The 25,903-nt window shown below is 38.1% G+C and overlaps 1 protein-coding gene across 1 annotated transcript in view; it reads right to left on the minus strand.

Moving 5' to 3' along the window:
* Positions 1-715: 715 nt before the first annotated feature.
* Positions 716-25,903, minus strand: part of STX7 (syntaxin 7) — a gene marked incomplete at its 3' end in the record, with an annotated part of 40,940 nt that continues 15,752 nt past the window's right edge. Inside the window, exons 2-9 of the mRNA XM_079716946.1 lie at positions 13,244-13,313; positions 11,210-11,303; positions 10,382-10,519; positions 9,559-9,611; positions 8,925-9,021; positions 7,605-7,677; positions 3,586-3,668; positions 716-808 (exon numbers count right to left, since the gene is read on the minus strand). Coding sequence (XP_079573072.1) covers positions 716-808; positions 3,586-3,668; positions 7,605-7,677; positions 8,925-9,021; positions 9,559-9,611; positions 10,382-10,519; positions 11,210-11,303; positions 13,244-13,313 — 701 coding nt within the window. The remainder of the gene's footprint in view (positions 809-3,585; positions 3,669-7,604; positions 7,678-8,924; positions 9,022-9,558; positions 9,612-10,381; positions 10,520-11,209; positions 11,304-13,243; positions 13,314-25,903) is intronic.

The following is a 25,903-nucleotide window of genomic DNA, read 5'->3' on the forward strand; positions in this document are numbered from 1 at the left end:
CCCCTGCAAACAAACGTCAGACTTAAACAGAACCTATATAAAAACAATCTATCCTTAGTATTTTACTAGCCAATCTACAGCAAATGCTTACTATATACACATCAGGAGTAAGAGATATACTAGGAAGTTATTCACTGATTTCATTCAGAATAAACAACGGTCTTAAGAGAAAAATAACAGTAAAAGTTAAATAGACAATTTGTGTTGCTGTGAGCTAGATAAAAACAAAACTCCAAACACAAACATATATGTTAATTTTTAAAGTTATTGACAATACTTCCTCTGCTGGCCCAAATCAAAATTAAATTTAAGATTTATAATTGAAGTAACACAAATGTGGGTGCATGTTACACGTGACCGAGAGGTGCACACAGAACACACACATACCTTTGAATTTACTAATTCCAAAAACTAAGTCAACAGGATAAATAAATTATAAATGAAAGGCATATACAATGTGGGCAAAAACCTAACAGTTACTAGGTCGAAAAGCATGAAGCTATGCCAGCAGTGATATTTAAAAAAACTTTCAGTATTAGAAAATATCAGATTTAATCCAAAGAAAACTTCCCCCCAAATAAAAATAACAAAGTATGGGAACCATCCTTTAAGCAACAGCTTTAAAATAATAACAATAAAAAAAACCTACCATGGTTAAAGGAATCTTCCTACATAATTTACATAATGTAGTGCAATAGTGTGCTCCTTTATAATCTTAACCTTTCACTCCCCATATGATGAGACCGATAATTACAACTCCGATAACAAGGATAAAAATGATGATGCACAGGGTTTTCCTGGATTTGCGCTGCAGATGCAAAAAAACAAAAAACACGTTTACAGATGTAGTGGAGCACCTCTATAGCAAGTGAAGATCATTTGGTTCATTTCTAGAGTAAAATCAATAGTAATTTATTGCCCTCATTTGGAGCTATATTTTTTTTGCTTTTCAATACATATAGCACTATGCTTTCAAAAAATATTCTTCTTGAATTAATGGTATAATTCAGGGGGTAATTATTCAACTTCTGTTGGTACTTTTTCTAGATGCGTGGCTGGGCTTAATTTAAAAAAAGATACAGAGAAATAAAAATTAATAACTTGAGCAACAGAGTTTACCTATGTGTGAAAACAAAAAACAGCTTAAAACCATCAATTTTTAAACTTTTATCAAAAATTGCTCTTCAAAATGAGTTCTCTGACAATATCAGCAAATGCAAATGTTTGGCAATGCTTCTTAAAGTAGACTTATTAATTTCCCCAATCATTCCCATCCTTGAATAGGAATGGAAACTGCATTAAAAATCTCTCAACATTCAAATAAACTATAAAACACAAAGAGCTAAAAAAAATTCTAATACTGTCATTTAAAATACAAAGGTTAAGAGTTTTGCTCCATTATTCATTCCTGGCCCAGCTGTAGCTTTCTATATTTCTCCAGTGGCTTGTATATCTCACAGCTACATGCAGGAATCCTTTTTCTTACAAAGTAGAAAAATTTGTAAATTTACTTTGTGTCAACTAGAAGTAGCATAAAATTTACAAAAAGAATATGTTCCTGACTCTGAAATTATCCTGAAAACTACTTATACTTTTCAGTATTCCAAATGTCCATCTAATTTTTCAACAGAATATACTCTTCACATACTAAACACAGTTCAAGTTTCAATCTCATCATGCCCATGTATTTTCCCCAGATTCCACCTGGTTACCGCAGACCCATATGTAACGTGCCTTCATCAACAATGACGGCTGTTCCCCTAGAGCATCTTTTTTCCTGGGGCACCCTCTCCAGCGTGCGGTGGTGAGGTCCTAGGGTGCCATGGTGATGAGAGCATTTTCCACCTTCCTTTATGTTCATGGTTTATCCAAACTAAATAGGGAACTAATAGTTCCCTAAGTGCTTCTAAATAAAGCACTGCACCGTATTTTGCAAAGGCATAAGTTTAATATCAAGGCTGCCAAGTGGGACTATTCGGAAGCTGCTCTCTTTCCAGCCCTTGTGTTGCATGGCTCTTTCCTCATCCCTCCAGGGCCTGTGGGATTAAGGATGGGGGTAGCTCTTGCTCTGGAGGTACAACTTGGGAAGATGTGTTCCTTTTCCCCAGGGTGGCTATAGGCCTTCCCTTCCACAAGGAAGAGTAAAAGTAAAACTTGGGGATATATCTATATCCCCCTTAAGTCCAAAAGGAAAACAAAATTACATGGAATCCCAGTCACTGATGAATCCTGCTAAACACTCTGAGCAGCTATAACTGTTGGTATTTACAGATTACTCTGTGTGTGTGTGTGTGTGTGCGTGTGTGTGTGTTCAACTATTCATGAATGACACCTACATTCTAGGACATGGTGACATTAGCTATCCTGAGCTGCATATCTGAATCTCATGCACAAAGACAGTCAACATGAGTTACTCTGTCGGTGAGCACAACTGGTTGTATAACTCAGCATCCTCTATATGCACTGATTTGTCCAGTGAAAAAAATGGCATTGAAACTAAAGGGAACTTCTAAGATCAGTGAGAAAAGTGAAAAGCAATTAAAACATACCTAGGATGGTGATAATATCTTAGAAATTTTATAAGAAGGTAATAAGTTTCTGAGAAAATAATTATGAACTACATCAACAAAAAAATGAAGTTTTAAAAGGGAAATCAAGGAGCTTCCCTGGTGGCGCAGTGGTTGGGAGTCCGCCTGCCGATGCAGGGGACATGGGTTCGTGCCCGGGTCTGGGAGGATCCCACATGCCACGGAGCGGCTGGGCCTGTGAGCCATGGCTGCTGAGCCTGCGCATCCGGAGCCCGTGCTCTGCGGCGGGAGAGGCCACGGCAGTGAGAGGCCCACGTACCGCCAAAAAAAAAAAAAAAAAAAAAAAAGGGAAATCAACTGCTAGGGTGGTATTCAGGGGTTCCCAAAGAGCCTGGGCTTACCTTTGTTAAACGTCAAAGATCTACATATTAAGTGATGTATTAACAGTTCATGGTGCTAATATTTGTAGTCCTTTATATATATTTATATTTGACTCATACCTATGGATTCCCTATACTAACCTGATTCACTTAAGAAATCAGTTCATTCCTGGTGAAGAGTCTGCTGAATGCTGACAGAATACCCACTGGTCAAGGACACTCACTCTAAGCTAATATAATTTCCACAGGACCTGAAGAGATCTTTCTGGGACAAGGATCTTTGCCTCTTTAGTCCATAGTATCATTGACAAAAAAGAAAGGTAAAAGGGAACAGCAAGAAACAGAGGGAAATCGCTATCAAAGAGGTCTCTGGGTTGAAATGTCAAAATGACATCGGAGACCGAAAGTTGTCAGAAAAGACTGGAGTTGTGTACTGCTCCCCTCAAGACTCTAAACCTCCCATCCCTGTGGGCACAAAACTGGTTCAAACCTGAGAACAGACAGGCTACACGCAGTTTGAACTGACTGGCATATTTCTAGCCTGTCTTCCATGGCATTTTGAATTTTAACATCCCCAGCCACTTTAAACCTGATTTTACACACACACACACACACACACACACACACACACGTTTAGAAGTCTGTGTTATAAGACAATCTAGCACAGTTAATGTTACCTGATAGTCTGCCGCCCTCGACAGCTGTTGGTTTGCTTGCTGGACGTGCACCTCAGCATTTTCCACATTGGCTTCTATGCTATCTTTAAAATAAAACATACACACAAAATAGGTGCTGATGCTCTAGTAACAGAGCTGTACCGATCACCAGATTTTATTCAAGTTAAGATTAAACATGTTCACTATTCAAAGGTTAATATTAATAGTATATGGGTAAGGCTGAATTTTTTTTTTTTTTAGTGATACTACTTCTCAGGTGATCCAAACAATACTGAAGAATTTGAAGGAAAGGAACTTGATTATCTTCATTATAGTGCACTCCAGTTCTACCTGGTAACCCCCAAAAGTACCGTCACCAGTACCTGCATTCTGTGATGGCCAACTCAGCAGCAAGCAAGCATCTGAACTTTGGTTTAGGGTAAATACAGAGAACTGAAAACCGTCATCTGCTGGGCGGCCCTCATCAACCTCCTTCTGTGCTGAAACCTAGGCTCCCTGAGGGTCCCCAGAACCTTCTCAAGTGGTGACATTTTCCTCCCCCCCTCCTCTGACCTGGGGGTGGAACAGGTGTCAGTCTGTAGGATGGGTGACCACTGTTTCCTCCTCCTCCCTGCCAACTTTCAGTTTTAGAGCTAATGCTGTCCAACTCATTCAACCCTCCTTGCTGCAGACATCCACAGATGTCTTTTCTTCTCATTCCTTGAATATTTTAGCCCCTGAGTCACTGATGTTCTTTTCAATGCTTCTATTATCCTACACATCGGTGATTTCAATATCCAATTGCTGACCCTCTAATACCCAGGCCTCTCAATTCTTTGAACACATGGTTTTTCAAAGACTTTGCCTGTGGCGCTTTCCGAGCCACCCATATCCATGGTCACACCCCAAACCTGTCATTACCAATAACTGCAGCTTCTCTATCATCTCTGTTCCAGGTCTCACTCTGATTACCATCTGCTACCTTTAGAGTTCTCGCCTTCTAAGACCCCAGCTTTAGTGATCCTACCACTTTTTCACTGCCCCTCACATACTTCATGTCCTCACTTTCCTCTTCCCTAGCCTAGACTCCATACACAATCATCTGTCACTGGTTTCTTGCATTTATCCTCAGCCCTCTTCCCTCCTACTGTGGTCACAGTTAGGTGACAAAACCCCAACCTGTCCCATGCAGCTGAACATGTGTGCAAAAAAGAATCACCGTGATGACTTATTTCACTTTAAATTCTTGACTGCACAGCACGCCTGACTCAGGTCCCCAGTTCCTGGAACACTAAGTCATACTTCCTCCTCTCTCCCCTGACTTCTCATGCCTCATCACGCTTTGTCATTCTCCACCAGTGACCTTATTTCTAGATCACTGAGACAACAGGAACAATCAGAAGACGTTTCCACCATCTCCTTTGACCCTACCCACCACCACAGGCAACAGTCTCTGTGCTCGGACTTCTCTCCCGTGGTTAGGGAGGACCTGTCCACGCGCAGCGAGAGCCAACACCCCCATGCGTGTACTTTATCCCATTCCTTGTTGCCTAGCTCGAAGGCCTCAGGCCAGCAATTTCCTCCCTCTCACTACCAACACTTCTTTCCCATCAATCCTATTGCTGCCATCTTAAAAACACACAAACAAGCCCCCAAACCTCTCATTTATGCCACATCCACTGGCAGCTATGACCTCACTTGACTCCTAGAAAGAGTTGTCTCCACTTGCTATCTCCAGTCGCTCTCCTCCCAGTGTCTTCTGAGCCCACTTTATCATGCTTTCACCTGCACTATTTCACCAGCACAGCTCTCATCTGAGGTCACCTACGCCCTACACATTGTTAAATTCAGCAATCAATTCTAAAGCCTCAGTTTACCTAACCGAATGGCAGCATTTGAGAGAGCTGACCTGCCCTCGCTCTTGAAACGCTTTCTCCCCTCCATTCTAAAACTATGCATTCACGTGGTTTTCTTCTGTATCGCTAGCTATTCTTTCTTGGTCATTTTTGTTCGTTCCTCCTTGGCTCTCTAGGCTCTAAATCAGGGATCAACAAACTTTTTCTTTGTCTCAGATAATAAATACTTTAAGCTTTGCAGTTCATTCATATGGTTTCTGTCATAAATACTCAACTATGTCTCTGTTGTACAAAACCTGTTGTAGATAACGCATAAACGAATGGATGTAGTTTGCTGACCGCGCTCTAAATATTTACAAGTCCTCAGACACCCCTCTTCTCTATCTGCACTTATCTCCTAGGTGATCTCACCTAATCTCAAGGCTTTAAATACCATCTATGTACAGGTAACGCCCAGATTTATACCCCCAGGCCAGACGTCTCCCCTTTAGCCCATCTTCTCTGTACCAATGCCTATCAAACCTTAACCCAGGTGACACCTGGCCCCTGAATCGTGACAGATCCAAAAATCACTGATTTATAACCATCCAAACCAGCTCCAGTGAGAGATTTCCGCATCTCAGAAAACGGCACCGCCATGATTTTTGTGAGCCAAGCCAAAACCTTACAGTCATCCATGAATTTACTCTCTCACATCCATATCCAGATAGTCAGTAGATCTTTTTGGCTCTACATTTAAAAAATATCCAGAATCGCACTGCTTCTCACCACTTCACTGCTTCCGTACTGATCCAAGACAACGTAACTGATCACGTGGATTCCTGCAATAGGCTTTTAGGTGTTTTGTTTTTGGTCTTGTCCCTTTGCAGTCTGCTCACCTAAGTCAAATGATAACGCTCCTCTGCTCAAATCCTCCTGTGGCTTCCCCTCCAATAATACAAAAACAGTCCTCACAGTGGCTCAGGGGCCTATGTGATCTGGTCTCCTGTGACTTCTGACATCGTCTCCATCCTCCTCTTGCTCACTCCATTGGCCCAAGATGTCAGGCGTGCTTCTGTCTGAAGGCCTTTGCACCTGCTGTTCCCTCTGCCTGGAACACGTTCTCTTGCCTGCTCCCTTATTTCCGTGAAGTCTTCACTAAAATGTCTTCTATCAGTGAGGCCTTACCTGACTCCCCCAGAAAAGCAGCACATTCCCCACCTCCTGCAGTCCTACCCCCGACCTGGCCTTATTTTCCCCGTAACACTTATCACCATCTACTTACTTTTCTTTCTGTTTTAATTGTCTCTCTCCTCCAATTAGATTATAAGATCTTTTATCTGTTGTTTAATTTCAGCTGAATCCTCAAGGCCTAGATTTATGCCTGGATATAGTAGGCATTCAATAAATATTTATTGGATGAATGAATGTTTTTTGAAATTTTACCCTGTGATCTACTGGGGCTAGAGAGGAGGGTAAGAATGGACAAATAATAATGATATTAAACTATAGGTCCAAGCATTTCAACTGAACCAAATTCAGAAAATGTATTAAATATATCTTTAGCATACCCACAGATACCTTCATATATCAAAATGATAAAGATGATCAGAATCCTGATCAATGTTGACAACTACACCTTAGATGAATTACAATTACATTTAAAACTTGAAGTCTTAGTCACTGATTTTTTTAAAGAATTTTTCAAAAAGAATTCTCAATATCTAAGTAATACAACTAAATTAATGTACTAAAAAAGCTATAAGAATTAATGTTCAGGCAAATGGCTACTTATTCCCTCTATTTTAAAAGACAAGATAGTGTGCACAATTATGAACAGATGTTTTCCCCAAAGTCCTTGGTGTGATAAGAATTAAATTGGGATAAGACAGAAACCAGAGGTCCTGGAAATAAGCTAGAATGATGTTAAATGTTACCTTCCATTATCTCAGCAGCAGGAGACCCTGATTAAATTTGGAACTTCTTAAATAAATGAAGCTGGTCATTTCCACCAGTAGGAGCCAAAAACGAGATCTGTTTTAGATAATGCCAAGGGTGATGATTTGTCTATTACAGACACTGTACTTTTGATTTCAGGAGGACCGAAAGAGAGAGAGGAAGGAGCTACCCTGGCTTGAGAAGTTACCACAGGTAAACTGCATGTAGCTTCCTTCTGCCTCATAAAATCTAATGAGTAGGGCTTACCTATTACATCTCCTTGCTCATGAATCATCATTCCCAAATCTTTAAATATTTCATTAATATCCATAATATCAGCCTAAGAGAAAAAAAAGTGCATATTATTGTAATCAGAAATTCAGTCCCCAATCCACAAAAGGAGAAAATTTAAAAAAACACAAACCACTGCTTATACCTAGATGAGCATGCATCTGGACCTAATAACATATATTTGGGGAATATCAGAAAACTACTTTACTATAGGCAATCCCAAGTAAGTAGACTCTGAATCTCAGTTTTCTAAAATAAGTTTGTGATGTTAAAAATATCAAGTGATTCAGAGTGGAAATGAAGGACTATACAATAGAGAAGGGTTGTGGGTTACTGAATTTATGTCATGCAATCTGATTAGTTTTGTTATCATGAATAGTATTTCCTCAAAAAAGTAAAAAATATTCTTATTGTATTTCTAGTAAAGCTGTATATGTCGATTTGACACTTTAAAAGAATAAAACATTAGGTGTAAATTCAAAGCCTCACATTAATAAATCTGAATATGCAATGGAAGAGTGATGGATAAATAAGTTATAAATTTAATTTTCTTCAATATATAACTATTATTTTGCTTGATTAAAAAGTAAAGTTTAAATACTTTATTCAGGAAAGGTGGGGCAATTTACATATTCATCCTGTGCCTTAGCTTCCCCATCTGTAGAAGGGCAATGATAATGACACAGTTAATTACTTCAGAGAGCTTTTATGAGAACTAAATAAGACAATTAACATAAAGAATTTATCACATAGTGCTTGGTGCATGAAGCCCTCAATAAATGGTAGCTATTGTTAGCTATTATTAGCCCTCTTTCTAGGGAACAGATAGGTTCCCTAAGAACTAAGGCTACTAAACCTTTTAGACCTCTTTGATATCCTACACACACTAAAGAGAAATAAAACACTTTTAAAGCCCTTGGAAGAAGTCTTATTCATGCAGGTGTGATGTGTATCATGTGCCATGGAAGCTATCTAGACTCTCTGAACAGACCTTTATCTCTAGACTGATAATTTTCTCAATGCTCAGGTGGCTTGAGATGTCTTAACAGAATTAAAAAAAAAAAAAAAAAAAAAAAAGTTGGAGTAGAGGGAAGTATATTTTCTCATCCTTGCACAAATTCTAAAGAAATTACTTTTTTTTTAACAGGATGACTCTAATTTATATGAAATATGCCATCAAATTGATATATTTATTTAGTTTTCTTTCTTGACCTCTCTCCCAGCATCATCTAAGCATCTTGAGGACAAACTCACTAAGAACAGAGCAGCAGTCCAATTCTACAATGTAAAGCTTACTTCGAGTTGCCTAATAGAAGACTCTCTCTCCTGAATAAGGCGGAGGTCATCCTCTGTAATTTCTTCATCCTGCACCTGCACCTGAGGCTGAGTTTGGCTATTAAAAAGAAAAGAATATGTAAAAAAGAAAAACCGGTATGAAAACAATGAGGCTTCCATTTTATTTAAGAAATACTTATTGAATAGAATATTTTTTCTTCAAAGTCATAGAATTGCTCACTGAAATTCTAAAAATATAACAGAAATGTTAACCACATTTTATTCATGTTTCATTTCAATGATGTTATGTTTAGAGTTATTATTTAATTATTGGAAACTATTATATTTGGCAAGTGAGTACTTCTTCTTGGTTGACTTAAACTTCACATATGGCAATAATCTATATCAAATAATAATTAAGTCAATAATATTTATTTGGATAATTGAAGAGTATTATTGCTATAATGGAATATTTTTATATATTTTATAATAAATAATAACTTAAAAAATTTTTCAAACTTATTGTTTTCTATTTATAAATAACTTAGGATAGTCATGATATAACTGAAAGCTTTAATTCTGCCCAGGGACTGTGATGTAAAAAACCTATTTGAAAAATTATCTTTTGATCTGTATAATGTTTTATACTTCTTACCTTTCCCAGGACACAAGATTCCTTTCTTTTGAGCTCTCCTCAGGAAAACCACCCTGAATAATTTAGTAACAGAATGGATTGAGAAGATGCAAAGGAAAAACACACAACACTCACATTTTACTTTATAATAATCTAAACTGATTTATGTACACACTGGAGTGCAGGTGTAAGAAAAGAGAGAGAAAAGTTCTTGTTCTAGTATTTTAGGTCAATTACTTCAAGTAATAAAAAAAATTATATCCTAAGCTGACAAAGAAGGAATTCATTAAATATTCTCAAGGGCCAAATAACAAATATTATTTGATTAAAACATAATGTAGTCTTGGAACCTCTATATTAAGGAACAATGAAACAACCTGTGATAGTTTCTAGGGAGATTTAAAATTAGATTAAGTCAAGATTCCACTCTAACTTATCCTTTATTTTCTCCAGGTGTACATTCGTTTTAAATATTCATATAATATATTCACTGTTCATTTACATCATCTTCATATAATGCAGGATTAAAGTGCTCTCTACACCAGCACGAATACAAAGTAACAGCCTCAGGCTCAAATTAGGATTTGCCTCTAACCTTTTCTGACAAAAACGTTTCTATATTTTTACATAATCTTTTGTTCCACAACATTGACAGAATATCCACAATAATACATAATGATCATCCTTCTTAAAAACTGATTAGAAACACCTGAAAATAAGTATTCAAATACCGATTTCCAAGATATTCACAGGTCTTTAGGACTCAAGAAACATGCCGTATAGCTCTTCACGGGGCTCTTGGAGGGTACCACGTTGTTTTTACAGTGCTGCTTTAAATACTTACAGACACTCTGGAACTGGCTCTTACTCGAGCGACAAACTCTTTCTCTCTCTCAGCAGCCTGTCTCTGCGCCTTCTGGAAGTTTGTCAGTGATGTGGTGAATTCCGCCACTAAGCGATCCTTCTGTATTTTCCTTTGACGCTAGAGGAAAGTGGGGGGGAAAGAAACCTACCAGAATCAAGTTGTGAAGCTCTAAAGAATTTGCAAAAGTTGTTTTGCCAGTAGCTGGCTCTTTATTTAATTCTGAAAACTTCACTCACTCTCCTATTACAGGGCCTTACTGATTAATTCAATAACATTTTGAAAAATTTGACAAGTATGTTCAAATACTGTGCTTATTTTACCGTGAGGCAAAAGGCCCATAATGTTGGATTTCTCACCTCAAGTTCTCATCCTAAAAACTGGGCCATGATTTTATGTTAAAGTATTTTTTTAAAATTAAAATAAAACTTTTGACTCACCTAAGTAATAACTTCCACTAAGTAATAAGCAGGGTAATAAATACGTATGCCCCTAGGAAACCTCACATCTTGAATGAGCGTGCATGTTATATGAAGTCAGTCCTGGAAGGCCAGGAAACAATTACTCAGGAAGCATTTTCTGAGTACTTACTTAATTATGGGTCAGGGCAAGTGCATGGAAATAATTTTTACTTTATTGAACCAAAGGATACTACCTGGGCAATTAAATATAGTTTTGTGTTCTGTGAACTAATCTCAAATTGATTTTTTCCCCCTAATTTCCTTTCTAGCACAACAGTTCAAAGATCCCACAATACATTTGATTTCTTTCACATTCAATACATCAACAGTGTGTCTTAAAGCTTCATACCTGGTCACTGGGGGTGGTGGGCAGAGATCCAAACTCTTTAATGTACTTATCTGTTTCTTTGGCAAGTTGGTTCGTATATTGCTGCTTCTGTTGCCTAAAATGAGAAAACACGCATTATAGTGAAAGAACTAACACATTTCTTTAAGCTACAACTCTGCCACTTGATTCAACCCTGATGAATAGTTTTAGAAAAATCACTTTTTTATAGACTGGCTCCACATTTTCTCTATGAAAACAAAATTTTCAGGTTCTACTCTTTGATAAATATTGAACAAATACTATGTGGAAGGTTCTTTACTCACACATGGAGTAATCAAGCTCTGAGAAATAAATCAGCAGCCATTTGGAAAGGAAGATGAAAAAAGCCAACACGAGATTGTAAGGCGTCTGATGTTTGAGATTTGGTGGCTGTGGGAGCCTTTTATGTGCATCTCACAATTGGGAGGTCAGTTGAATAAGTAAAGAAGATTTGTTGTCTTAAACTCTGCCCAGTTCCCAGGTCTCAGGGTACAGCCAGCCTCTCATATTTCTCTACCTGAACATTTATATCCTATAGATACTTAAAAAAAAAAAAAAAAAAAAAACCCAAAAAACAAAAAGCAGAGACATGAGTAATAATACGAATTTACTATTATTTAAGTTTGCTGTGGAAAAAACAATAGCACTTCTCTGTAAAAAGAACAGAACACAGTAAAAGAGGTAAATTATATAGCTATTTAAATCTAGCTTGCTAGCTAGCTTATAAAGTAAAAACTAAGATCTCTAACTAAAATTAACACTAAAAAAAAAGCCTGTATTAATGTGATGCTTTACAAGTCACAACATCAGTACTTCTCATATATATTATCTCTCATTTTAAACATGTATTGGTCACACTTAGGATCCTTTAAAATAATGAGATACTATGTAAAAATATGTTTTAGTATAGATATCTGTATTTGACTGATAAGGAAGAATTATACCCTACTTATATATATTTACCAAGTGCCCTATCTTTAATATGCCTTTTAAAAATCTTTAGAAAAAGTAATATAATTAAAATTCTAAAAGAAGACTTTAATGATGTCTACATATTCAGAATCTCCACTATTAACCTTAGCAAAATATTATTAACTATTAAGAATTATGGTTTCTATTCCATTTTACTTTATTTTAATAAATGATGGTTTATTATTTAGATTTGGGGCATGTTTAGCACCTTGATATCTATCCACTGCAGAAAAATGCAGTACAAATTAGAGACAACTGCAAATTCCTCAAATTGCACTTCATAAAAATATGAATTACTATTACCTATCTCTTAATTTCTTCTTTGCAATTTTTCCTTCTGTAGCTAATGTTTGGCATATCACTTATTACATATATATTACTTGAAATTTGTAGCTGTTAACAGTGCTAAACTAAGATTTAAGATTCAGGTTCAGAATTATGTTGGGCAAATCATCAAACCCCAAACAGACATGTTTTCCTTATAAGCAAACTGGAAATAGTTCTTTTAATCTATCTAGTTCACTCCAATTTTGTAAGGTTCAGATGAGAAAATGCGTAAAATATGTTCAATATTTCATTACAACTTTTTTTGGTTTGTTTTTAAACAGAGGCTAATGCTTTCTGAAATTCAGAGATGTAAATATAAACTTTTAGGGGCATAGTTCATATTGGATATGCATTGAATCTAAGTGAAATAAAAATCATCATATGGATTGTTAGCTACGGGAAGTGAATCATACAAATAGAGAAGCTCAGAGTACCGTTTTTCAAAGTCATCAAAAACAACCTATTAAAAGGTATAAAAAAGCTAACCAAAGAAGTTCTGCTTTGATAGAGTAAGCCAGATCTTTAAAATAAAGAAAAACATCTGCCCACTCTGGACAGGAAAAAACCTACACAAAACCTTAGTACAAATGAGGCAGCAGAAAAACCTTATTAATTTTCCATTGTTTTCTCCAATAAATATAACACTACACACTATCAAAGGAACATAACAATAGATGGTTTTTCCCATTTCCTTTTTGTTGTTTAATTAATACTTACAGCTGCTGCCTCAATTCAGGTGAATCTTGAGGTGTTCCAAGTTGATTCAGAGTCCTCTGTATTTCCGCAGCTATTATGATAGATAATAAATGTGTAATTGTTACTAATGTTAGGGAAATAGAAATTAATACAAACAGTAGGACAGTTAGAAAAAGACAGAAAAACAGAGATAAATATAGGAAGTATTAGTTGAGAAAAAAAGAGAAATGGTTTATTCAAACCTAATTAGTGGCAATGGACTAATTTTCAAGATTAATTAAGTTAATTAAATTAAAACTCAAGATTAGAGACAATGGATTTATTTTCAAGAGTATTGTGTGGGGACCTTACCATGTGAAACGGCAATTATGAGCCAAAAATATTATCATCTTCCCTATTCCACCAGAACATTTAGTACAATGGCACATGGACTTTCACGTAACTCTACTGGCATAAAAATTGTAAGGAAAATAATTGTTACAATTACATAATTCACTGGGATATAAAGTGAATGAATTATAGTTAATAAATGAAGGGGGAATAACAAAATTAGAAAAATTATTTTTCAACTATGTAATAAGTGATTCAAGCAAAGATCAAAGGATGCTAAAACCATGGGGATACTCACATGACCTCAAATTATCATCACACAGATGTCATTACTTTGAGTTAACTTTATCGAAGATAAATCTGTTGCTTATAAAACAAATGATCAAATTTAGGACCACCAATGGTACAAACTAGCATTATGAGCCTCCTGACATAATGCAACAAGAAAGTCACAATATGACCTATGTATTTTTCTTGCCAAAATATTTAACCCAAATCTAATCATGACAAAGAAATCAGACCAACCTAAATTATGGGATAATCTACAAAACAACTGGCCTGTACTTTTTAAAATGTCAATGTCAACAAAAGAAAAAAAGTATGAAAGCAGGGAAGTTTTCTAAATTAAAGAACTAAAAAACAAAATACTAAAACACCCAGTGTATGATTTTTGACTGGATTCTGAATCAGGAAAGAAAAAAAAAAAAGAAGACAAACCCACAAAAACTATAAAAAAGTTGTGGAGACAACTGGAGAAACTTGAATTTGAATCTGGAGAGAGAGAGACTAAACAAAAGTTGAAAACTGTTAGCAACTGGTGAACCCAGGTAAAGGGTATATAAAAAGTTCACTGTACTATACTTTTACTCTTCTGTAGGTTTTAAATATTTTATGCTAAGTTCACCACTCAGAAGTCTATGACCACTGTAATTAAAAAAAGGGGCTCTTTACAAAAGGGGAAGTCCTAGTTTTACGCATTTATAAACACAAATAAAACGTCAAGTAGAAACAAGTTGAAAATCCATCTCAAAGTAAGGAACTTTCACACTTCCAAGAACTAGAGAAAAATGATTCAACCCACCCATTCTTTTCATTTAAAATAATCGTTTATTTATATAGCTTAAATGCTTTTAAATAGTCACTATTTATTGATATTTACGGGATCAAAGGAATGATTGTATTCTGAAACACAGGATAACTTTTGTTCACTGAGGATGATGTAATAAGTATTGGTTTCAAGTCAAAGATGAAAAATATAAATACTGGAGAGGAATCATATAGCAACTGTTAACCATTCAGCTACTTACAAAGGAATTTCTTTTTGCTGTTCTTTTCAGTAACAGATTTTTCTTTTGTGAGGTGGAGGAATTTTGTTTGCTGTTTTACAACTTATGGCAGCTTCCAATTAGTTACACAGTTCCTTCTTAACCTCAACAGATTTTCCTGGGCTACCTTATAGGGGTTTAAAGCTTTTATTTTCAAAAAAAGTATGCTGATAAGACAAACTGATGCAGGCATTTACCACATATCTAGAGGGCTCCTATCTTTTAACAAAGGTCACAATAAGTGAAAAAATAAAATAGATTGCTCAATAAATGACACCAGGAAAACTGACTAACCACTTAAGGGTTAAAACAGAGAACTCTAGCTTACCTCATGAAGTAAAATAAATCTGTAATAAATTATTAATACAAGAAACTATTAAACTGCTACATAAAACTATAAAAATGTATTTATTACACAATCTTATTTACGATCTTGGCATGAGGTATAAAATATTATCCAAGTATGATACAAAACTAAAAACCATGAAGGAAAATATATCAAACTGGCAAAACATACACAAAATTTTAAAATACTATATGAAAAATATGTATCTACATTACAAATATATAAGTAACGTGTGTGTGTGTGTGTGTGTGTGTGTGTGTGTGTACACGGGAGAAAATACCTGCAGCATATAATGAGTAAAGGGGTTAATATGCCTAATATAGAAAAGAATCCTATAAACTGGAAATCTAAAAACAGCTCAATGAAAAATGGGTAAAAGGTATCATCTTAAAATTATAACAAGCAAAAAAATATGAGAAATTAAACTTCATTGATAATCAACACATATCAGATTGGTAAAAATCAAGAAAAATAAGCAGATGATAATATAATTACAATCAAAAGGCTTGAAAAAGGCAAAGACATAGGAAGGAGCAATGTCCATCATGTAGAAAGAATCAGAAATAACTGAGAAAAGGTCAGACAAGCCAGTACAAAAATCGGCCAGAAGAGGAGCTTTAAAAATTGATAATATTCACTGAAAACATGAATAGCAAAAGAAAGACTGAAAAGAATATCAATCCTGGAAAGGATAAATAACTTTAATGTATGAACGCTATATAAAACTGTTCCGCCCTTAAAAAATTTAAGTAGACATGCTTCTGGTAGGCCCAGTGGGAAGGAGCCTAAATCTACCAAGTGGTTAGTTCCCTAGTTTTTGTAAACAGATACACTCAGCAACCCGTTTTCACCCTTTCTCCCTGAGTAGGGGCTTATATGCAAAGGAAGAGATAACCTGGAGCCCCTGAGGGCGCAATACTCCAACAAAACAGAAAACCAGGAGCAACACCTATTCTTGTGTACTGCTCAGAAATGCCTCTGAAGACCTGACAAGCTGAGCAGGGTAAAGCCTCCCCTATTCCCATTTAACTGGCCTGTCTGGAGGATGCAGAAGGCAGACAGTTATGATGGCTAGCAGAAGCTTATTCAAATGGTGACTCCAACTGCACTACGCCTCTAAATGTGATCTATTTACTAGAACAGATCATCACAATCTCTGGCACCTTGTATAAACCTGCTGATACGGTAAGTATTTTTTGCTCTATCCTAAAAAATAGAAAACACAAGAAGGAGTTTGTTTTCAATTGGATGGGATGGCATAGAGCCTTCACAGTCTTATCTTAGGGTTATATATACTCTTTATCTCTGTACTACAAGTTAGTTGTCAAGGTTGTTGATCCTCTCCTCCAATGGGACACGACACTAGTCCAACACACTGCTTACATGTGCTTTTAGGATCAGAAAGGCAAGAAGCAACATGCACTCTTAGATGCCCTGGAAGGATGGAAGTATGCCAGTAGATAGAAGATAAATTCCATGAAAATACAGGACCTTGTTTCTTTGGTGAAGAATCTTGGTCCATTAATCCATATGGATCACTGACATACTCCTGCAAAGTACATGACAAATTGCTTTTCTTTGCAGTCTCAAATACAAATAGGGAAACTGCTTAGTGAGACTTTTTATGTGGCTCCAACCCATTTTACTGAATGCCCCCAAACGTTGCCAGCTCTGGCTTCAGCTCCGCAAAAGAAAAGGCTATCCAGCTAGTTCAAGTGTTGGTACAAGCAGCTCTACAACTTGGCTTTAATGACCTGGTTGATCCAATGGTAACTCAAGCGCCTGTGCAATTTCAGAGTTCTGTATAACACTAGTGGCAAGTCCCACTAGGAAGAAAAAAAATCACAGGAGTCCCTTAGAATCTTGGAGCAAAATCATGCTCTCTTTGGCAAACCAATGTTATCTTTTGAGGAACAGTCCTAGTCTTGCTACTAAGCCCTGGATAAAAAGTAAACAGTGGTATATTAGGTGACCCAGTGACCTGAGCTGCCTGCTATGTATTAGGTGTTATGTTACCTTGTTAGTTTATCTCTTTCTAGATTTTGTTCTATGTATGTTAACCAGCCTGCCCCTCACCCCAACTTCTACAGCACTTGTTCACTGGACTAATAAACCAGCAATGGTTTAAGAATAAAAACCACATGTAGGCTCACCAACTGGACTTCCCCTTTCTCAGATTAACATGATTACTGGAAATGCCATGTACCAATTTGCAGCAATAGCAACAAAAGTAAATATGCGATGTGGCGCCACCTATGGGGGTATGAGCCAGTCACCCAGTGGCAAGATGATGATACTCCTTCCACTGTGGTGGAGGCAGAATTTTATACTCACTGAAACAGCAGTACTATGGATTTTGTTATGCTTCTTCTACCGCCCTCCCCCCATGATCCTACCAGCTTCCTAATCCATATATCAGTCACAATCATGGTATTCTACACACCAGTGCTTTTGATCAAGATATTCAATTTACAGAGAAAAAAAAAATTAACAGAACTTCCAAGGACAATGGGATTCCTTGGTCTCCCAGTACTCCATTATCTGGAAGCTGCTGGACTTCTCGAATTTTTAATGGCCTTTTGAAGACCCAATTACGGTGCCATCTGAGAGACAGCATCTTGGGAAGGTGAACTGCAGCCCCATGGGATCTTTACGCTCTCAAAGAACCACCACTCCATGGTGCTGCTTCACCCACAGCCAGAAAGAACACTCAGATTTAGGAACTAAGGGGCAAAAGCGAAGAGAAATAGTTCACATTTACACCTAATTACTCACTTGCAAATTTTCTTTCATCCCTTGAGGTGATTTACAGACAATATCCAAATAAGGAATATAATCACACCTCCATCTGGTAGAAGCAGAGGAGGAATGGACTGGAAATCACCCACTAGACCTGGCACTGGATGCAGGAAATAAACAGGCCTTGGTCCTACCCATCTGTAGAGATGGGAGAGGAGTTCAGGTTGTATGAGTGAAAGCGGCACCATGTTAGACAGGGGCTTTTTAATTTTTTCAAGCTTAAGTATGCAAAAAGGGAAATACGTTCATTATCGGAAACAAAAGGTATGAACTATAATGGACATTTATTTTTGGTCATCTGATACCCCAAATTCTTATTACATTGGCTCTTTTTGGTTTATAATACCATGACCACTGGAACGCATCATTACAGAACCAGTCTTAGGGGAAAAAACTGGTTGTTAAACTAGTCTAAGAGTCTCTGAGCTTTGCTTACCTCCATTATGAGTAATGCAGGTGATTAATAGTCAGAGTCCTAGCAACAATCACAAAAAGAAAGGCCAGACTCATAAAACAAGCTACTTGTAATCAAAAGCTAGATTTACTTAGTGCTATTTAGGTTTCATAAATATTGAAGCTCTTTACAAGTCAAATGCTTTAGCTGACAACCTTCTTCTCACTCTGAAACAATAATTTTAATAACACAGTATCTCATAAATTGAACTTTCTCAGAAACACAACCATTATGTTTTGCCTAACAGAGTGCATTAAATTAATGAGTGCTAGATGTTTTTCATGAATACAAATGTAAGACAAGGCCCCTTACACTCAGGCAGCATGTAATCTAGAAAAGGAGAAAAAAAAGTACATTATATAAATGTTATAATAATGTTTCAAACAAGGACCTATAATATAGGCATTCAATTGAAGGACAATCCAAAAAGCCTTAACAGAGGTGGCATTTGTATTGTTTTTGAAGTAAGACACTAGACACTTCGTTTTGGAGATTCAAACCTCTAATACCATACTTAGACATAACCTGAAATGATCAGATTACCGACTGGTTTCCCCCAACCACAAGGGTAAACTTCTTAAAGGCAAGAACTAGGTAACCATTGTTCATTACTGTATCTCTAGAACCCACCACATTGTTCACACTCAACGAGTATTTTTTAAACTGAACAAAAGAGCATTAGAAAGACTGAATCCTATATAAGAAGTCATATGTATTTCTAAAACACAAGGCATATATAAGAAGAACGCTAAGAAAGGTAGGTATGCTCCTTTATTACTCATTCATTCGACATGGTCTGGCCATCCACTATCCACCGGGCACAGTGAAGGGTTTCTGGACATCAACACTCATTTACTTGTATTTCTTTTTTTTTTCTTTTTGTGGTACGCGGGCCTCTCACTGTTGTGGCCTCTCCCGTTGCGGAGCACAGGCTCCGGACGCGCAGGCTCAGCGGCCATGGCTCATGGGCCCAGCCACTCCGTGGCATGTGGGATCCTCCCGGACCGGGGCACAAACCCATGTCCCCCGCATCGGCAGGCGGACTCTCAATCACTGCGCCACCAGGGAAGCCCTACTTGTATTTCTTTACTTTGTATAGCTCTAAACTTGAGGATCAAGTAAACGTATCATCTGATCAGGAGATAAAGGGCCTATGGAAACATATATTTGAAATTACTGAATCAAATTTAGGAGAAATATTATATGGCATTAGTTCAATTCTATTATATACATGAAGTTGAGAACCAAACAGAATAACTGATTTGTCCAAGAAACTATGGCTATTTAAGTAGAAGAGCTGGGATTAGAATACAGATTTCTTAGTTTCTAAAAGAGTATTTTTCAGTGTGCTAAAAGTAAAAGGCTTTTAAAAAGATTATTTCATAATCCAGGTGTATGACAGCTGCCAAAGCAAACAAAGGAAAAATAAGTCTGTGCTAACTTGGAGTAACTTACTAGGAGTTGAGCTGAGATGCTTAGGTGTTGCAAGTAGTGTTCAAAGTACATTTCAAGGCCTACCAGTGGACCACAAGGATTCTTCCGCCCTACTGAAGCTGATCAGGAAATAAACACCTGTCCTTTCTTCAGGTCTTATGAACTGGCAAGATTCCAGAGACATCAATTTACATATGACCAGTATTACCCTCTTACACCAGGGTCAGCCACTTATGGCCTGTCGGGGCTTCCAGCCTAGTTTTATACAGCCCTCCAGCTAAGAATGGTTGTTACATTTTGAAAGGGTTAACAAAAAACAAAACAACAACAATGAATACGCAAGAGACCATATGTGGGTAGCAAAGCCTAAAATGTTTACTATTTGGCTCTTTATAGTAAAAATTGGCCGATCCTTGTCCTAAATTAGTAAAAATTCCTAAAACTTTGTATTCACAAACTCAATTCAGTATGGTACTTGAGTGTACTAAGTACTCACTATGTTGTCTGTTTCACACAAAACTGAACAACGCTGCAAATCTTCCACTGAACATGCATGTATACTAGGTTGGATTTCTGCAATTTTCAGAAAGAATATATTACCAGTACATCATAGGTGCTGGCTTGTATGGGTTATTATTTTCAATTGCTGCTCTTCTCACATTAATTTAGAAACAATTATGGTTACTTTTTCATTGTATTGGATGAACATTTTTGTAGAGTAACTATGTCGTTACCAATCTATTATTTTATTACTCTCCAGTTTTTGACTATCTCCTAGTTTTAGGATAGTGGTTCACAGGATCTCTTGCCTTACTCAAGTTGACCATGTTCAAAAATGTTTAAGCAAAATTAGTTTAAAGAAAGAGACAGAGAGATAAAAAGGAGGTTTCTAGGTAGATGACAAACAGGATGGTGATCTGGAAAAACTGATAATCATTCCTAGCTTCTTCCAGGTCATGTCTACTGGGCTTCATTTCATTACCTCGCCTGGGATACTGTGAATTTATGAAGCAGTCATATTCATTTTTATTGGCATATGTGTAATTTGAAAGAAAGAAAAACCTGTGAAACATAAAAATTAAGGAACAAATTTTGTACATAACCATAAACAGTTACTTGAAGAAAAATTCACCTGATACTGATACACTGAGATAGGATTAAATCAAGATGCACCTCTACAACAATACAATGAACAAATTATTTTTGCATTATCCACAATCTGCAACTATTTGCACCATTACTTCTAGAGAGGTGACTTTACAGTATATATTACATTTTTCATGACGTAAAGATAACACTATTTCCTACACATCCAGAAAAGGTGCATTATTATTTCCACAAAACCCAAACCATCCCCTTTCTGGCTCTGCATTATTTTCAGTAACACACACCCATTCTGTGCCATGTGAGTCTGCTGCCATCTAGTGGATGACCTAAGGAAAAAAACGCTTCATAGCAAAGGGTATTTTTTTCTGCTGTACATCTGTAGGCAACAGTTGGCATCAGGGGCTGTGTAATGTCCCCTCCTGTCAGAGTGCCCTGGGGACCAGGGAGGATGCTGTCTGACCACTGAGAGTGGCTGGGTTGCCTGGGCCAGCCCTAACAGGCATGTGTGCCTTCAAAGTAATGTCTCCAAACAACGGAGAACAGAATACAACTACCTTCTCTTTTAGCACAAAATATCTCTGTTGCTCAACCCCAAATAATTCACAGTTGAAACTGTCAATCGTAGAAAAAAAATAATGGTTATTAAAACCCTTGGACACGTGGTTTTGAGATTCTGACTCGGTCTCACCCACACCACACTGAGGAAGAAGAAGTAGAGTGTAACACCGACCAGCAAGCAGCCTGGGAGCCAGACAGTCTGATTTGGAAGCCTGACCTCACTCCTTGCTGGCTGCTGACCTTGGGCAATTGACCTCAGCTTTCCAAGCTATAACTGCCTCGCCAATCAAGCAGAGGGAGAATCACCTCTTCCTCAGTTACGATGAACTTCAACTGAGGACAATGTATGTAAGCACCTTGTACTGGAAACAGAAAGAGTTCAATAAACGAGAGCAAACAGGATGAAGTAGCTTAATGTTTTTCTCCTGAAAGTCAGAAATGAACAGTAAGAATACTCTTATTAATATTAATGTGAACCATGCTGTAGGAGGGTGTTGAAACTTTATAAACTCTGATATAGTTATGAGAATTGTAGAGATAATGATAAATATCAATTGACACAAGACAGTTACAACCCCTAATTAGGAGCGAAGTCAGCTACCACCTAACAGTGACACGTATACACACAAGTAAGAAACTGAACTAGAAAAAAACCCCAACTAAGTATTAATAAAAACAAATCCTGTTTTAGACAACTCTTTCCTCATCTATCAAACACTACCTATTTTAAAGGGTGGTTTGAAATATAGAAGATGATATATATAAAAACATTTTCAAAATGGCATAGATTTCTGTAAGAACATGAGATGCTATTACTGGTAAGTTTACTATAATCAGAGTTAGAATCTTTAGGTTGGGCTCATTACACAGTACAAGGTGCATAGGATAATGTATCATGAGAAAATATATCAGCTAGTTGAAAATAAGTTTCAACACAAAAAGGTTCTGAGAAAAAAATCAAGTGAACTAGGTCCAAGAAAAGTATACTATAATTCTAAAAAGCACATGGTAAGTAGAAAAACTCCTTAGAGAATCTGACACAAAGCTACTAAAATAATTATGGGCTTTTTTCCAATAGGCTCTCTATCTCATGCTCTGTCTTGTGACCTGAATAGGGAGCTTATCTTCTCTGTGGGTAAAAAAACTGATGTGAACGGTGGGGAGGAAACTGAAGCATCTTCTAAAGGATGAGTCTTGAGCTGAGAAGCTCAAGGTGAAGCCTGCGCCTCAGGGCCAAGCCTGCTGGTTTACTGTGCCCTCCCTTCCTGGCACTCCAACACTTGCAGGCAAGTCCTGCTTCCATGAAGCAATCTCCCATTTAGAACACATTTAATTTTAAATTTCTCACTGGCTCTCTTTCCAAATATTTAGAGGGAGAAAGGCACACAAGCTAACAAAGTAGAAATTTAGGACACTTTAAAGCTACTGTAGACTAATAAAAAGTTAAATCTAGAGTCATGATTCTTAAAAATGAACAAAGTGCAAAAATAAGCCATTTGAAAACTGTATGTAAACAGTACTTCGGATTTCTAAGATGGCCAGAACACTGCAAGCTCTGTCTTAGCAAAGATGTTCAGTCCTAACATTTATCATGTGGCCCTGCTCAGCTGACCTGCTCAGAGAGAGTCTAGAATCGGGAGTAACAGAGGCCAAGAGGAGGACGTGGCCCCTTGAGTAGGTGATCTGTGTACTCAGCTAACACACGGGGATTTGCCAGCGGGGCAGCCTTACTCCTTGCGGTTCTCCAGCTTTCTTGAGCCCTCCTTGGCCCTCCTCATCTCCTGGGTGAACTTCCTTCCTGTCATCCACCGGATGGCCCGACAGTCCTCCTTCTGCTCCAAAAGCAGCCTGAGTATTAGCCATGAGGAAGCCGTGAGGAAGTTCACCTCCAGCTCATATGGCAGTGATTCCTCAACTGTTTATCTCAGTCTGAATTTCTAATCAGTTTTATTTGCAAGACCCTGCTGCTCACATGTTTTTGCTAGAACACTGCAAATGGATTTCTGCTTCCTATAGGAACATGATACAAATTTTTTCCTGAATCTTCCCTCTTCTTCCCTCCTCAAGCCATACAGAACAGAGAGGCAGGAAAAAAGAAAACTCACGTAAGTTACATTTTCAGAGAAATTAAGACCACAAAAGAATTCTCAAAAAAATGTACATGTGGCCAGAAGCAACAGAAAAGAGCAGATCGTGAGTGGGAAGCCATGGGGATGGGATAGGAAACAGGGGTGTTGCAGAGGAGAATAGGGGAGGCAGAGCGCCAAAATGTCACCAGCAAGTGTGCGCCACCAGGAGATGATGGTGGCTCCCAAGGGGGACCGGGGCAGGGCTGACAGGAAGCAGGCACTCTGCTAAGCAAGGTGGAGAGCGGAGGCTTGGACCATGCTCGGGGCCCCAGGTTGCTCACCTCTGAAAGTGTCACCTTTCCCTAAGAGGAAGGGGATGCCTTAGAAAGAAGTGGCTATGCACTGGGGAACCAATGGAATGACGGGGGTACGTCTGGACTGGAGGGGGAACTCTCCTACGCCAGGCTAGGTTCTGGGAGGCACAGGGGGGAAAGAAACAGTGCCTCAGGGCAGTGCAGAGAGGAAGGAGCCTGAGAGCACAGCCTGGGCACCCTCTCCCTTCACAGCTGTCTCCTGCCAGGAAAAGCAAGCTCATTCCACTGAACAACAACCAAGAGAACAGACAGAGCAGCCATGCAAAAGATTATACAAAACTGGAAAAGAACAGCAAAACTCGCTACAAAGAAAACGCAGCAGGAAAGAATGTTGCCACAGAAGTGGATAAGGTGAAAATTATAACCCAAAATAGCACCACATTTTTTTTTTTAAACTCAGTGAGGCAATTGCAATTTTAAAGGAAAATCACAAAACAGCTCATAGACAAGATGGCCAGATAATAGGCAGCAGCGAAGCAGAAACTAGAGGAACTCAGGGAAGAAAAGAGAGAGACAAATTCAGAAATGAAGACTAAATGACAGGAAAGATTAGACACACAGAAAGCATATGAGTCCCGTTAACAGCTGTTGCCATTTTGGGTTGCTCATGCCACAGCCCTTGAATTGCTGATGGCTTTAGCTCCTAGCTCACTGTCACTGTCATATCCTCTCTCAACTCCTAGTGATTTCAATACCCATGCTGATAACCCTGCCACCATCCTGGCCTCATTTCTTTGCACACTTTTTTCCAAATGATCTTGTCCTCCACCCGCCCGTAATCACGCACTCCAAGATCTTACCAAATGCCTTCTCATTACCAGCAACCGTAACTCCTCCATAACCTTAGTTTCATACACACCATTGATAAATCACCACCTCCTGTATGTCTAGCTCTCTCCCACTGGCACCCTGGCCCCAATGAGCCTCTGACCCCCCCAGGACCTAGCATCCTTTGGTCCTGCCACTTTGCCACTTTCCCTCGCATGACCTCCCCTTCCCCCCATGCCTTTGCTTGCCTCCTGACCCAATTTAAATGCCACAGTCAGCTTAAATGTCATCATCTTCACTCTCTTGCTTGTATCCTCAAGCCCCTCTCTCCACTTACCTTAACCACTTGACAAATCCAAAACTCTAGTTAAGCCCAACACTGTGCTTACTCTATTATATGACTGTGCCATACGTCATTTAACCAAACCTCTGTTAATGGAGATTTTATCCTAAGCTTATAGGTTTAAAAGTTGGGGAACTTAACCATTTATGCTGTCTCTACAAATGAATCCTTCTGAGTTCTATTACACAGAGAGAAAATAAAGTGTAAGGCTGACTAGATGAGAACATTTTCCTGTCTATGTATCCACTTTCCATTTATTTACATGCTCAAAAGGCTGGTTCTACCCAGAGTAGAAGCCCGAGTTCTTACGATAGCCTGTAAGGCCCCCCCAGCCACCCCCCCCAGCCCCTGCTCTCCCCTCTCCATGCTCTGCACACACTGACCCCTCCTCCACTCCTCCAACACCCAGGCAGGCTCCCACCTCAGGGCCCCTGTACCTGCTATCCCCCCATCTAGAACATTCTTTCCCCAGATACTGAAGGGTGCATTCCCTTACTTCCTTTAAATACACGTACAACTATCATCTCCTCAGTAAGGCCTATCCTGGCTCCCCGTGTATGTATCCCATTTAGAAATGCAGTCCCCTCTCCAGGATACCAGATCCCCACTGTTATGTTTTTGTCAGGTTGCTTCTCATAACACTTGACACCTCCTTCCAATACACTATTTACTTATTTATTTTCTGTCCGTCTTCTCTCACTAAAGGTTAGCTCCATAAAGGTAGGTATTTTGCTTGTTTTATTCACTGAAATATCTCTGCCATCCAGACGGTGC

This window comes from Hyperoodon ampullatus, assembly GCF_949752795.1.
Source record: "Hyperoodon ampullatus genome assembly, chromosome: 12".
Taxonomy (NCBI): domain Eukaryota; kingdom Metazoa; phylum Chordata; class Mammalia; order Artiodactyla; family Ziphiidae; genus Hyperoodon; species Hyperoodon ampullatus.